The sequence below is a fragment of the Mustelus asterias genome, chromosome 2 (assembly GCF_964213995.1).
Source record: "Mustelus asterias chromosome 2, sMusAst1.hap1.1, whole genome shotgun sequence".
NCBI classification, from domain to species: domain Eukaryota; kingdom Metazoa; phylum Chordata; class Chondrichthyes; order Carcharhiniformes; family Triakidae; genus Mustelus; species Mustelus asterias.
In genome coordinates, this window is record NC_135802.1 from 84,591,758 (window position 1) to 84,607,559 (window position 15,802).

Below are 15,802 nucleotides of genomic sequence, written 5' to 3' on the forward strand. Positions count from 1 at the left end.
CAGACACAGACCTATAGGCATATGCACACATAAGCATGCACACACAAGGACACATACATATGCATATGCATGCATGCACACAATACACAGTGGAATTTTATACATTCTGATTGGGATTCTGTCATCAGTGTAAACATTGTAATAAGTTCAAACTGTAATGACATTTAAAGGCTTACATTACTGTACTGTCCTTTCAAAAAAAAAAGGCCAATGAAAATAGGAAACATAATCATTAATATGCATAGATTGTTGCCTGATACCCTGAACTAATGAGAAGGAAATTATCCTATATGGGTATTTAATAAACTGCTTTTGTGAATAATGAATGGCTTCAGTCAAAGCTGCTGTTTTTCTGAGCAAGTGTTCACTGATCAAAAAACTGTTCTCTTAATGCCGTTGATGTTAGTGCTTACTTACAACACATTCTACCTCAGCACTCAAGTACATTAAAAATAATAATTTACGGTCAGAATGCTTTTGCCTCAATGCTGGTTTTTATAATCTTGAAGTTCTTAGTGCTGTCAGTGTGCAATCAGAGACTGGTACTTCTGTTTATCATTTCCTCTCAGAGCTCTCTTCAATATTGGGTTCTATACAGCAAACATTTGTATATATACATTATTTTGGCATGGACTCTTTGTCAGAATTGAAGATACACAGCTGATAATTTAACTTTTTTTCTTTTACAGATGTTAACTGACCTGTTGTGCATTTCCAGCATTTTGTGTTTCAATTTCAGATTTCCAGCATTCAGTTGTATTTATTAAACTGTTTCTTTTTCTCTGGCAGTCATACCTTGTAAATTGCTGTCATACCCTGACCTACACCTTGATCGTATACACTAGTTATATAGTAAATAACCATTAACTCTACCAATAGAATTGTGAATTATTTCAAGCAGGGACGTACAAGTATTAGCCCAGATTTTGTAGCCAGGGGTGAAGTCACAGCATCGCCATGGATCTTGAAGAAAGCTGCCCATAAAGATCTAGTTATCCCTGTTACATGGATTTTATCTTTCCTGATATTAATTTCAATCTGGTCCCATGTCACAGAAATCTCCAGGCACCCAGAAACAATCAACCAGGGAAAGCAGCCAATCACTTTGAAGGATTCTCATAGAAAGCGAACCAGGTAATAAAATGCACTGCTTATCCTTCATTTTTTATAAATTTTACAGAAAGCAAAATGAAGACTGGAACATGTATATTAGAAATATCAAACTTTAAAAAAGAAATCACCGTATTAAAAACTACAAAATTTTTATCACAATGGAAAGGAATTGGCATCGCATGAATGAAAAATTATTTTTCTAGAACGAGAGAGGCTCTGCAGTAGTAATTAAGACATAGTATGCTGTTAAAAACCCAGTTACATCTCATGAACAAGGCGGAACCTTTACTACAATATTAAAACATAAAAGCAGAATTCGTCATCAGTTCAGTGATGTTGAATTGATTGTTGTCTGCAGGGACTTTAACAGCATACGCTATGGAGAAGCATCGAATCATTGACAGCAACTTCTGGATTTCTGCACTTAACTGGACGTGTGTGGATTCCAGAAATTGCTGTCAGTTTCAGAGGAGCAACAACAGCGAATGCAGACATTTTCACCGTCATTGCTGCCACAAAATCTGGGCCAATGTTCTCAAAGCCAGGGAGTTCAGTACCTGCCAATAAAGTGAAAGTATCCATCTTAGAGTTAGTAGCAGCATGAGGAAATGTAGCTGTAAGCATTATAGTCATGAGAGCATCAAGAATGTTACTGTTCAAAACTCAGAAGTTTCCAACAGAACATAATTAAACAGTCTTATAATTCCATAGCATTGCTACTACCTAATTCAATTTGCTTCACTTTGAAAATAAGATGCGAAATGCAAAACATAATGTTTGAAAATCACTTACCAGGGAAACTTTGAATCGCCTAAGAGGTGTTTGAATCATATTTACCTATTTGCTCATGGAGCACTCTGAATTATACTTAGCATTTAATGCATGTCTCTGGTTTGGGAAATATAAAACTCAGACATATAATATAAAATATAAAACTCAGGGAAGGGAAGGGCCGTGGATGTCGTCTACATGGATTTTAGTAAAGCATTTGACAAGGTCCCTCATGGCAGGCTGGTGCAAAAGATTAAATCTCACGGGATCAAAGGTGAACTAGCTAGATGAGTACAGAACTGGCTTGGCCATAGAAGACAGAGGGAAGCAGTGGAGGGGTCTTTTTCCAGTTGGAGGTCTGTGACTAGTGGTGTTCCGTAGGGCTCTGTACTGGGATCTCTGCTGTTTGTGATATATATAAATGAATTGGAAGAAGATGTAGCTGGTCTGATTAGTAAGTTTGCGGACGACACAAAGATTGCTGGAGTTGCGGATAGTGATGAACATTGTCAGAGAATACAGCAGGATATAGATAGGCTGGAAAATTGGGCCGAGAAATGGCAGATGGAATTTAATCTAGATAAATGCGAAGTGATGCATTTTGGTAGATCTAATGCAGGGAGGAGCTATACAATAAATGGCAGAACCATCAGGAGTATAGACACACAGAGGGATCTGGGTGTGCAAGTCCACAGATCCTTAAAGGTGGTAGCACAGGTGGAAAAGGTGGTGAAGAAGGCATTTAGCATGCTTGCCTTTATTGGACGGGGCATAGAGTATAAAAGTTGGCATATGAGGTTGCAGTTATATAGAAGGTTGGTTAGGCCACATCTGGAATACTGCGTCCAGTTCTGGTCGCCACACTACCAGAAGGATGTTGAGGCTTTGGAGAGAGTGCAGTAAAGGTTTACCAGGATGTTGCCTGGTATGGAGGGTATTAGCTATGAGGTGAGATTGGGTAAACTAGGGTTGTTCTCCCTGGAAAGACGGAGGTTGAGGGGCGACCTAATAGTAGTTTATAAAATTATGAAGGGCATAGACAGTTGGAATCTTTTTCCCAGGTCAGAAATGACAAACACAAGGAGTCACAAGTTCAAGGTAAGGGGGGCAAGGTTCAATACAGATATGCAGGGGACGTATTTTACACAGAGGGTGGTGGGGGCCTGGAATGCACTACCAAGCAAGGTGGTTGAGGCAGACATGCTGGGATCATTTAAGACTTATCTAGATAGCCACATGAACAGACTGGGAATAGAGGGATACAAACGGATGGTCTAGTTAGGAACACATAATCGGTGCAGGCTTGGAGAGCCGAAGGGCCTGTTCCTGTGCTGTGTTTTTCTTTGTTCTTTGACATAAGTCAAGGATTTAGAGGTCTGTTTAAATAAATAGAGGACTGAGATTTTTGAGCCCAACTTTTTATCTGACCTGCTCCAAAGGGTTGTAAGAACCACATCCGTCCTGAGTGCCCTTGTTTGTCGTCGGAGGTTTGGGTTGGGTTGATGGCTCGACTTGTCTTCACATCTGCTTTATTTTCCTCCACTGAAGGGATCTCTAACACTGGAATCATGGTACACTGGTCCAGAAAATTGTCAGTTGTTACCACCTCCGTGTAACCTTCCTCACAGGCACACACTGCAGACTACATATAAAAAATGAATAAAGTAAAGTTAAAGTTTATTTATTAGTCACAAGTAGCTGACATTAACACTGCAATGAAGTTACTGTGAAATCCCCTAGTCACCACACTCCAGTGCCTGTTCGGGTACACTGAGGGAGAATTTAGCATGGCCAATGCACCTAACCACCACGTCTTTCGGACTGTGGGAGGAAACTGGAGCACCTGGAGGAAACCCATGCAGACACGGGGAGAACGTGCAGACTCTGCACAGACAGTGACCCAAGCTGGGAATCGAACCTGGATCCCTGGCACTGTGAAAGCAGCAGTGCTAACCACTGTGCCGCCCATATATTTGAGCATTTCATATAGTCAGTTATTCAAATTGAATGAAAATAATATTTTAACAATGAAACATGTTAAGTGAAACGTCACAACATTTAAAATGATAGAACATAGTAAATGAAGGAATTCTATACTGTTGTCAGCAAGCAGCTAACACTTACATCGGTGCAGTATGTATGAGGTTTAGTGCATGGTGGGTTACACGATCTGTCGGCATAAGGTTGATTCACTGCAGAACAGCCACCTACAAGACAAGCAGTTACTTTAGCAATAACAAACAATAAACTTGCTGTGTAATTTTGGTAAGAAGTCTCACAACACCAGGTTAAAGTCCAACAGGTTTATTTGGCAGCACTAGCTTTCGGAGTCTCAAGCTCCTTCCTCAGGTAATTTTGGGGCAGTGAAGTGTGTCTGATGTTGAGTGTCAGGTTTCACTGCCATTGCCAGCGTTAACTCGAGATGAGCATTAAAAAATAAAACTCTATGTTGCCATTAAAGGGGAACAGGAATTTCATTGCATCACCAATTGAATGTTTGTAATGAAAAAATGGAAAATGACAGGTCAAAATGTTTAACTTCTTAAAAAATACTTCCCAAAACATGCTGTCTATAGAACATATTTCACTATTGATGAACTAATCCCTTCTGCAATCTCACTAGGTGTCTATCATGTTATCCAATCACCAGATAAATTCACTTCATAACTTTGGTGATGATTTTACATTTTTATCCCTTAATTCCTGACTCAAAAATTTATTAAAAAATGTAAACCCTCAGCAACACCTTATTTTCCTTTTCATTTAGGAGAGATGGTGATGTTGTGATAATGTCACTGGACAAATAATCTGATGCCCACGCTAATGCTCTGGGAACATGTGGAATTTATGTTTAATTAATAAATCTGGAATTAATAGATAATCTAATAGTGACCATGAAACTATTGTCGACTGATGTAAAACCAATGTGGTTTATTAATGTCCTTTAGGGAAGGAAATCTTCCACCCTTACCTGGTCTCCAGATCTACAGGAACGTGGTTGACTCTAAATTAGCCTAGCAAGCCACTCAGCTGTATCAACCCACTCCAATGTCTATAAACAGGAATGAGACTGGATGGATCACCCAGCATCGAACTAGGCAGCAGAAATGACAACAGACCTTGAAGTACTGCAACTACAGCGCAATACCTCCCACAGTTCTGGCCTCCCTAAAAATGAGGTGCCGACCTGATAAAGCTACAACACAGAACTACTTGTGTGTCAAACAGCAGAAGCAGCATGTGATAAACAGAGCTAAGCTATCCTATAACCAATGGATCAGATCTAAACTCTGTAGTCCTGCCACAATCAGCCACAATGGAGGTGGGCAATTAAACAACTCATAGGAGGAGAAGGCTCCACAAATACTTCCATCCTCAATGATGTGGAGCCCAGAATACCAGGGTAAAAAGATAAGGCTGAAGCCATCACAACAAAAGCCAAGTGGATGATCCATCTCGGCTTCTTCCGGAGGTCCTCAGCATCACAGATGCAAGTCTTCAGTCAATTAGATTCACTCCACGTGATATCAAGAAACAGCTGAAGGCACACTGGATACTGCAAAGGCTATGGACCCTGGCAATATTCTGGCAACAGTACCGAGGACTTGTGCTCCAGAACTTGCTGCACCCCTAGTACAGCTACAACACTGGCATCTACCCAGCAATGTGGAAAATTGTCCAGGTATGTCCTGTCCGCAAAAAGCAGGACAAATCCAACCAATTACTGCCCCATCACTCTACTCTCAATCATCAGCAAAGTGATGGAAGGAGTTGTCAACAGTGCTCTCAAGCAGCAGCTGCTCAGCAATAAACTGCTCACTGACATTAAGCTTGGGTTCTGTCAGGGCCAATCATTTCATTACAGCATTGGTCCAAACATGGACAAAAGATCTCGGCCAGAATTTCATATCCAAAAATCAGATGTATGCCTAACCTGAAAGTGTGTACGATCCTGCGAGGAGTCATTGCACACTCGCATGATATTTCAATCAGCGGGCGTGAGTCGCCAACAATTAAGGTGGCAAATTAAATGATTTAAACACTAATAAACCTGGATTATACTTTGCCCATGTGATTTTCAGGTCAGTGCAAGGACAACACAGGCAGGTGGCCAGTTCACGTTTACTGATTTGTCACCCAAGGGATAAAAAGAAACAGGAGCAAAGGCAGGCTGAGTTGGTAAAAATTATTGAAAGTTTGGTGTGGGCTTAGACTAGAATTTTGCAAACATTTTCATTGCTTTTTTTTTGAGGTTTGTGTCTACTGTCTGGATTTTCCAGAACATTTCAGCCTTGTGACATTTGCAAAACTTTGGCACCCAAATTGCATGGTTCAGCCCATTTGAATCTCTGCTGATGGGTCTTTTCTATCCAGCAGAGAGCACCTCCTCTGAAAAGGAAGACAGAGGCCACAGAGACAGGAGGCCAGATAGTTGCAGGCGTCACCTCAGAGTAAAGGCACAGGGACTAGATGTTCAGGGCCAGAAGGGCGGGCAAGGAGGATGCACCCACAGAAAACACCGCTATCCAACTGCCAGTGTGTACAGGCAGCTATCCAACCACCTCAAAATGACCAAGGCCCTATACCAAAGGAGGTTCTGGCTTTCAAGGGAAAGTCATGTCCATTAGCCAAATGATTGGGCTGGAGGTAGCCTCCAAAATAATGGGTGGACACCCAAAGCCCGCAGCTCTCAAGGTCAATATAGCCCTTAACTTTTACGCCTCTGGATCTATCCAGGGGTCAGTGAGTTATCTTTGTGGAGTCTCCCAGTTAGCTGTGCATAGCTGCATCAAGCTGGTGACTGACGCAATGTTCATAATTAATCCCATGTGGCCATCAGCCGGCCAGCTGGGTGCCTTTGTCAATAGGAAGGGGTTTCACTCCATGAATGTTCAAATCATGTGCGACCACAAGACACAGATTCTATAGTTTTGTGCAAAGTACCCAGGTAACTTCCACAATGCCTACATACTGAGACACTCACAGGTGCCAAGTGTGTTTGCGGCATGACCTCGCCTTTATGGATGGTTGCTGGGTGAAGGGGTATCACTTGAAAAGGTAGCTGATGATACGGCACAGGTGCCTAAGGATAGAAGTAGAGGAAAGATACAATCGCTGCCACGTGTCCACAGGGGCAACGGTGGAGAGGACAATATGTCTGCTGAGAATTAGGTTCTGAGGTATGGACCGCTCCAAGAGCACTCTGCAATATCCGATAGAGTGAGTGTCGCTCCTGTCATTGCCTGCTGTGTCCTGCATAATCTTGCACTTCAAAGGGGGAGCCACTTGACCAGGAGGACACTGAGGCAGTTGCACTTCCCTCAGAGGAGAAATCCAAATGACGATTCAGATGGAGAGTCTGGGCAGGCACATGGTGAGGATGAGGAGCCAAGCATGAGGAATCTTCAGGATGCAGGGTCACCAGGGAGGCCTTGATTCAGTGTTCCTTCAGCTAGGCTCGCAAGACTTGCCTTCAAAATAATTGCTTCACTTCAAATTAGTGGGTCGACTCAACAGAAGAACACATTATCTGACGTATGGATTTATTTTCATAAGCCAAGGCAAAATTGGTGCAGAATTCTTAATTTCAGTTATTTTTTTTCCCTTCTGTCTGAGACCAAAGTCACTACCTTCTTCCCAAACACCTCATGCATAACCATGCCATAAGCCCAATGGTGCATCACTGCCTCTGTGATGAAGGTTGCTGCCCCAAATGTCTTTCACCAGGCACTGATAAGGAAAACACCCAGCGAATACACCAGACACTCAGGGCTTGTAGGCAAAATAGTAATTTATCTTTCTGACATTTAAGAAGTGGAACAAAAATAACATTCGTGCTTGACAACCTTAACTGATAACTAAAGGTGTGATATTGAAAAAACAACAAAAGACACTTGTGCAAACCCATTGGTATGTTCACACTGCCTTAAACTTACGTTAGTGGGTGCGACGTCTTATGCCCTTGGCACACTTGGCTCTTAGATGGACCCACAGCTTCTGATCTTCTCTCCCAGCCTTAACACACAAGGCAGAGGCTTGTTCTGGGAACCTGAGTCCTACACCCATGAATGCAACCAAGTAAAAGCACCCTCCACACTGGAACATGTCAACTCAGTACTCACCTTTGCCAAGTGCAGATTACTGTGAAAATTTTATGGCATTGAATCCATGAGCCCGATTCTCCCATCCCGACGCGCACGTTTTTTGGGGGCGTCGGGTTGGGAGATGCGCATGTTGGCCATCTTGTGGGACTCGCGCATGCTTTCCTGACGCATGCACGTCTCCCACAGCCGGACAGCAGGCGCAGTCGGGACCACGCTGGAAACCGGCGGGAAGACAGGTAAGTGATTTAAATCGGTTTTTAATCTTATTTAAGTGTCATTATCAGACCCGGCATGAGATTCTCCAGGCCCAATAGCATTTCCCACCCCGACAGGAGTATTTCATTCTGGTGGGGTTTAGAGTAGCTCCCCACTTGCGGGGAACTAGCGGGAGAGCCGGCCAGAGTGAAGGGGGGGCAATCAGGACCATGCTTGGGGTCGGGCAGTGGGGGTTGGTGCCCCCGGGCATGGGGACCCTGGCTGTGCCAGCCTGTGTCCTCTGGCACTGTCCAAGGGGCAAAGCGCCCGTGCCCAGGGGGCACCTTGGCACTGCCCACCGGGCATTGGGCAGTGCCAAGGGGTGGGGCCTATTGTGGGTGGGGCTGAGGAGGCGGAGCCTCTTGTGGGTGATCGGTGGGGGTGGGGGGTTCCTGCTGCCACTCTGCATGGGGATCGGTTGGGGCTGGAGGGAGGCCAGCGATCGGGGCAGGGGGTTCTGGAAATTGCGCTGCTCTGGGATGGGGGGGTGGTCGGGGCTGGCCTGGGAATGCTTGTGGAGGCCGCAATGGGGCCGTGGGGACAGCAGTGCGAGGGTCCCGGGCTGGCCAGTGATTGAGCTGGCCAGCAAACTGCAGTCTGACAGATTGGAGCCATTGCGCATGCGCAGAATTCCAGAACTGTCAGACTCTGGCGTGAATTGGTCCCACTCCCAGAGCGTTTAATGATATTCACTGAACTCCCACTGAAAAAAAACAATGAATTCCACCATTTTCTCACCAATTCAGCACTTAGAATTTTTTTGGGAGAATCGGGCCCCACGTCGTGCCCTCTGAATTCAGCTGCCAGTTCAGCCCGGTCATTCCTGGTGAGGCGGAGTATCTTCTTTTACCACCCCCTGGCATTAGGATGTCCCTCCTGGCACTCACAAGGGTGCGGAGGCAGTCATCCAAGAAACAGGGGGCTTTGCCCGCCGAGAGTGTCTGTACAGTGCTGCTGCCATGCTCTGCCTCCTTGGATGTCTTTGGTGGTCTCAGGCAGCTGCCTTTAAATGTCCTGCCAAGTCACCATTGGACCCGATGCTGCCACGCTCCCACCCCCGCCAGACTCGCTGAACCAATCCAGACATGTTTAACGCAGGTTGGCATTTAATTGGCCAGCCAGTGTAATATTGTGATCTTTCCCAAATCTCTGGTGGAACTGGAAAACGTGGCCCAGTCCCTCCCGCCCTGTGCACATGCCATATGTAAAATTCTCACCCTGGACTCCAGAGGTGAGGTGAGGCACGAGTGACTGCCCTTTACATCAAGGCAGTATTTGACCAAGTGTGACATCAAGGAGTCCAAGCAAGACTCGAGTCAATAGGAATCGGGAGAAAACCATTTGCTGGTTGGAGTCATGTCCCGCATAAAGGAAGATGGCTGTGGTTGTTGGAGGTCAATCTTCAGTCCCAAGACATCTCTACAGGAGCTCTTCAGTGTAGTGTCCTCGACCCAACCACCATCAGCTGCTTCATTAATGACGTTCCCTCCATGATAAGGTCAGAAATGGGGATGTTCGCTGATGATTGCGCAATGGTCAGCACATTCTGTAACTCCTCAGATGCTGAAGCAATCCATGTTCAAATGCAGCAAGACTTGGACAGACAAGTGGTAAATAACACTCACACCACACAAATGCCAGGCAATGACCATTTCCAACAAGAGATGATCTAACCATCGCCCATGATATTTAATGGCATCATCTTCTCTGAATCCCCCGCTATCAGCATTCTGGGGAGTTTGGGGTGCGGGGGGGGAGGGGGGATTACTATTGACTGAAAACTGAACTGGACTCGTCTACAAGGCACATGTCAGGAGTGTGATAGAATGCTGTCTAATTGCCGGGGGGAGTGTGACTCTAACAACACACAAAAGGTTTGACAACATCCAGGACAAAGCAGCCTACTTGATTGGCACCTCATCCACCACCTTAAACATTCCCTCCCTCTACTACCAATGTACTGTTGCAGCAGCATGTACCATCTACATGATGCCGTGCAGCAACTCATCATGGCTCCTTCAATAGCATCTTCCAAACCCACAACTTCTACTGTCTAGAAAGACAAGGGCAGCAGATACATGGGAACACCACCATCTGCAACTCCCCACCAACACACCAACCTGACTTGGAATTATGTCGTTGTTCCTTCACATGTTGCTGGGTCAAAATGCTAGATACTGCAAAGGCTTTGGGTGTACCTCACGCCGCCTTCTCAATGGAAATTAGGGATAGGCAATAAATGCTGGCCCAGCCAATGATACCCACAATTCTTGAACGAATAAATAAAAATCATCCATATAATGTTTGACTCCTCTTAACCTTCTGCATTCGAATAGAAAACACCTGTCTTTTAAATCTCTCTCCATAACCAGAGTCTGTTTGTATATTGTATACGCTGTTGTATATTTAAAGTCTGGAAGAGGAAAGAAACAATTCATAGTAATCCTCCAGGAAGGTATTGACAATGGCTCCATCTTTCCAAAGCATGCAGGAAATAAAAACTCCTTCATTACCTGTGACGTTTATTCCATCTGACCTCTGACACCACACTTCTCGGTATGATCCTGTCCATGCACCAGCCAACCAAACGTATTCATAACAGCTGCCACCTGTAGGAAACCATAACAATAAAAAGAAACTGCCAACCTACAGCAGGAGACATACAAGGACAAATTCCCAGGACCTGTTTGGTCCAGGTGAACATCTCATCAGCTTGAGAAATACTGCAGGTTACTAATGTAGATGATGGACAAGGTTCATGAGTTCCATGCAGATTGGTAGTCTAACCACCTGATTCCTGTCAGGAGAGTAGAATTAAAAATAATTTTGTTATCTCAATTCAGTGGTCTTCTGAAGCTATCCGCTAGAGCAACAGCTGACTCTGGTGTAGGTTAGTGAGGTACTTTGTTTTAGTTCCTGTTTTATGCTCAGTTTCAGTGAATGGCCATTCTATATTCAAAACAGGAATACCTATGTTTTGACTATTACTCAAAATACATTTTCCTGGTGTACTCTTACATTTTTATTATTGTGTTCTGCAATTTATATCAAATTTATTTATTCTGTTATTCTGTTTTCCAAAGGCAATGTAACTATGACGTAACTAGGTATTAAAATCACACGGGTTTCCACTTGACCCCTGAACTTGCTCTAATTACCCAGGTATTAGGCACAGAAAGGCACATTGTAACTTACAGGTTCACCAAAGGAGTGGTGCTTGTTGCTTGGAAAAGAATTGGAGTAAAAGCTCCAAATTGTTAATTCTGTTACTTCCAGTGCAGCTAGAAACAATAGAAATAATATGAGTGCTAATAGTTCTAGTATTGACGATGTGGATTTAGAATGCTGATCACAAGAGGGGCTGACTGACTTCTGATGAAGTTATGTGTGTATGTAGAATTAGGTTTGACTGCAATATCAACCCCTGATCCTGTGATGAACCCTTGCATGAATTGGGTTAGGTACTGGAAAGTACATGTATATTGAACTACAATGTACAGCACAGAAATTGATCATTTGACTAAATTGCTCTCTGCCAATGTTTACGCTTCATATAAGCCTTCTACTAGCTTCTTTATCTAACTCAATTAGCATGTCTTTCTATTCTTTCTCCACCATGGATTTACCTAGATTTTGTTTAAAAGCACCCATGCTATATGAGTGCCACATTAAAACCACTCTCTGGGTAAAGACATTTTTCTTGAATTCCTTAGTGAATTTACCTATGACTATCTTATATTTATGATTCTCACAGATATATGACAGAAACATCCCTTTCAGTTGCTCATTGGTCTACGCAAGTCACAAACCAACAACAACAACCACTTGTGTTCATATAGCATCTTTGACACTGTAAATTGTTCCACAGAGCTTCACAGGAGCATTATCAAAGACATTCAACACTGAGCCACCGAAGGAGAGACTAGAACAAGTTTTAAGGAGAATCTTAAAGAGAAGAGATAGAGAGGTTTGGAGAGCAAATTTCAGCATTTTGGGCCATGGCAGCTGAATGGGTGATCACCATTGGTGGAGTGACTAAATTTCAGGATGTGCAAGAGGTCCGAATGAGATGAGCACAGATATTTTGGAAGGTTGTGGGGCAGTAGGAGGTTGTAGGACAAAGAGAAGGGCGAGACCTTGGAGTACTTGGTTAGCAGAGGCAAATCAGGCTAAATCAGAACATATTTACTACCTATTATAAACCCAGCCTAAATTTCTAATCCACTGACTTAAGTGCAAAGGAAAATCAAACAGAGCGCCCAACCAGCGGTCAATTTTCCATCACTGTCAAATGTGAGAAACATTCCGAGAGAACTACCATGTTGGACTTTGCCACTGGGGACAAATACTTAAATAAAATGAGGAATTCACTGATCTTAAGTAAAGAGTGCATCATAGAATCCCAAATATTATTTAATTACTGTTGATCTGGAGTGTCCTTCAAAGGTACAATTGGAGCAGAATGGGCCAACAACCAGAGGTACTTAGAGAGGTTATGGTACCTCAATGGCCATCACGAGATTATGACATAGATGTTTGCTCCTGGGTCCAGAGTACAGAATTTGGATATTTCTCAGCTGAGGGGAAAGTGCCCTAGAAGTTGAGGTTTTCAGAATAGAGTGGCAGGGTTCTCTGGGAGTCAGGCCTGCCACCCTTGGAATGAATGCAGAAGGCTGGGCAGAATGCCTGCCTCTGTGTTCCAGGACTGTGTCCAAGATTTAAAAATAAAGCCCTTAACCCTCACTCCCCTACACACAATCACCATGCCCCTATCCATGCTAACTCATGCCCTCTACCGTGACCCCTGACTCCTCATAACCTCCATGCTAACTTACGTCCCTCTACCCACCTCACATGACCCTTTATATCTCCTACACCAACTCATGCCAACCCATGCCCACCATTCATCATCTGTACCCTTACAACTACCATACCATCTCACCCAGTGTCCACCATGAGCAGATTCATGAAGAGATTAATCAAAGTTCGAAGTGTCTTTTGCAGGCTTTAAATTTTTACACACCCTCAATTGTAAAAAACAATTCAAGGCATTTACATTCCTTCATTCCTTATAAAAACAAACATTTAATCCAAGTGCTTAATTTCTTATAGAAGCAAATATTGGAATTCATAGTTCCACTTCAAAGCATCTATAAACACTTGCAGCTATCAATCAAACTGAACTGGAAGGCATCCTACTATGATAATGGAAGATTGTAAAATCATTAATCATTAATAATTAATTAAAGTAATGATAGCTCTCAGGCTTATGTCAACAGAGTGAAATAACAAGTATTGATTTTTTTTTAAACATTCCAGACATTTGCAAAGATTTAAAGTGCACGACCTTTAAATGCATTGACAGCTTGAAAGTTGCCTTTGACAGTTAATTTGGCAATTTTTATAGTTCTAATCAGCTTGACAGTTAATGCGTTTATGCACATTTTATGTATATTCATGCCTACATTTAACAATCCTAAGAGACACTTTATCTCTCCCAAGGGGCACCTGACCACCCCACGATGTGTCTCAGGACCATATCCAAAGGGATATCCCACCTCTCCAAAAGGTTATCCCATCTCACCAAAGGGCTCCACAAAGTTCAGACCTGCTCCTACCAGGGCTAACCTGAGCACGTTTCACACACCTGGGTCACCAAAACCAGACATGAGTGGAGGTAGCTGCCAATATCAATCAGCAGCTCCCAGCGCAACCGTGCATGTGCAAATCCCAACCCGGCCCCTTTTTCCATCCCTGTGAAAATAGTAGATGCCATGTTCCAGAGCGGAGCGTCCAATTCAACAGTGACTTATGCCATTTACACAATGAAGGAGAGCCTCCATAATTGAAAAAATCTAGGCCAACAAGCACAAATCTCACCGCATCATGTTTCAATTCACCAACCTGGCTAATTGTGAACTAGCACAGGAAAAGTTTAAATAAAAAACACAAAAAACTGCTGGATTGTTGGAATAATTTAATTGGTTTACCAGTGTACTTCAAGTTAACGAAACCTGCTCCTTTTCTCGTTTGACCAACAAATAACTACTTCACATTATGTAAGCGGCTCGTACTGCCACTATGAAATGTTCTTGAAATCTGCTCAATTATAATTTTTTCGTGGGTCAAGTTCGAATGAATTTTGTCCCTTTCCTTTATTCATAGCTTACCACTAAATATCTTAAATTGTGAATGACTTAGTAAAATTCTGCTTTCATGGCAAACTGTCTCAGATGGGCATGGATGCATCAAAAACAGTACCTGTTGTCTCAAGACAAAACTAAATAACGTTTAATGGGTTTATTTTAATGTTTTGTCACGTAAAATACAAATCTTTTTCAGCTTAAGTCCTCAGTGCACCATGCTTAGAGAAACACAAATAGGAATGTGGGAATCTGCATTCAGCCTTTCCTCTTTGTGAAATTCAAATGTATTTATGTACTTTGAGATGTAACCAGAAGGTGGTAGCATTTATCTACAGTTATTAGTAATGAAACAAACAACATATAAAAGACTTGAAAAAGGAAAACATCACAGGGAATGTTTTGCGTCTGTACTGTCAGTGAGGAACCTAGTCTGCTGGCACTGCAAGTCATTAATTTGTTTTTAGTCAGAAGCAGGAGCAAGTGCTGACAAAACCATTCTCTGAACAATTTCAGTCGTTGCTTTGATGTGTGCTCCAACTGTCCCCGCACTTCAACCCAAAATCAATTTCAGAATGCTCTGAAAATGGGTGGAATTCTAATCTGAGCTGCCAGCACAGTGCAGATGAACAACGTTCGTTGGGAATTACATAGAACTATATAGAAATTATAACACAGAAACAGCCCATATAGCTCAACTGCACTATGAGGGTCTTTATGCTCTACAAAGCCTTCTCCCACTCTAGTTCATCTCAATTTTTCAGAATATTCTCCATTCCTCTTATTAAGCACTTACCTAGCTTCCCTTTAAATCCATCAATGCTCTTAGTGTACCCGAACAGGCGTCGGAGTGTGGCAACTAAGGGATTTTCGTGGTAACTTCATTGCAGTGTTAACGCATTTGTCACAAGTAGGCTTACATTATCGCTGCAATGAAGTTACTGTGAAATTCCGCTAGTCGCCACAGTCCGGTGCCTGTTCGGGTCAATGCACCTAATCAGCACGTCTTTCAGAATGTGGGAGGAAACCAGAGCACTCGGAAAAAACCCACGCAGACAGGGGAGAACATACAAACTCCACACGGACAGTGACCCAAACCGGGAATCGAACCCAGGTCCCTGGCGCTGTGAAGCAGCAGTGCTAACCACTGTGCTACTGTGCCATCTACTTGTGACACTGATAAATAAACTAAAAACTTTAAAACATACTCTAACCATCCTTTTAGGTATTGTGTGTCAACGTATAAGTATTAAATAAGCACTGTAATTGATTAACTGTTATGCCTTTCCTGCTTTAGAGTCATTCAGGAACAGAAAGCAAAATAAAAGGGAAGGACAAATTTAATTGAAAAAGACACAAAATGGTACATTTTTAAAAAAAACTCTTAAAAAACAATTAAAATTTGAAGGAATGCGA

General features: G+C 43.0%; 1 protein-coding gene across 1 annotated transcript in view; it reads right to left on the reverse strand.

The window, feature by feature from the left end:
• The window catches only part of thsd7aa (thrombospondin, type I, domain containing 7Aa), a 398,355-nt gene that overhangs the window by 12,757 nt on the left and 369,796 nt on the right, over nucleotides 1–15,802 (reverse strand). The window contains exons 23-25 of the mRNA XM_078228043.1: nucleotides 10,757–10,852; nucleotides 4,009–4,091; nucleotides 3,313–3,526 (exon numbers count right to left, since the gene is read on the reverse strand). Coding sequence (XP_078084169.1) covers nucleotides 3,313–3,526; nucleotides 4,009–4,091; nucleotides 10,757–10,852 — 393 coding nt within the window. The remainder of the gene's footprint in view (nucleotides 1–3,312; nucleotides 3,527–4,008; nucleotides 4,092–10,756; nucleotides 10,853–15,802) is intronic.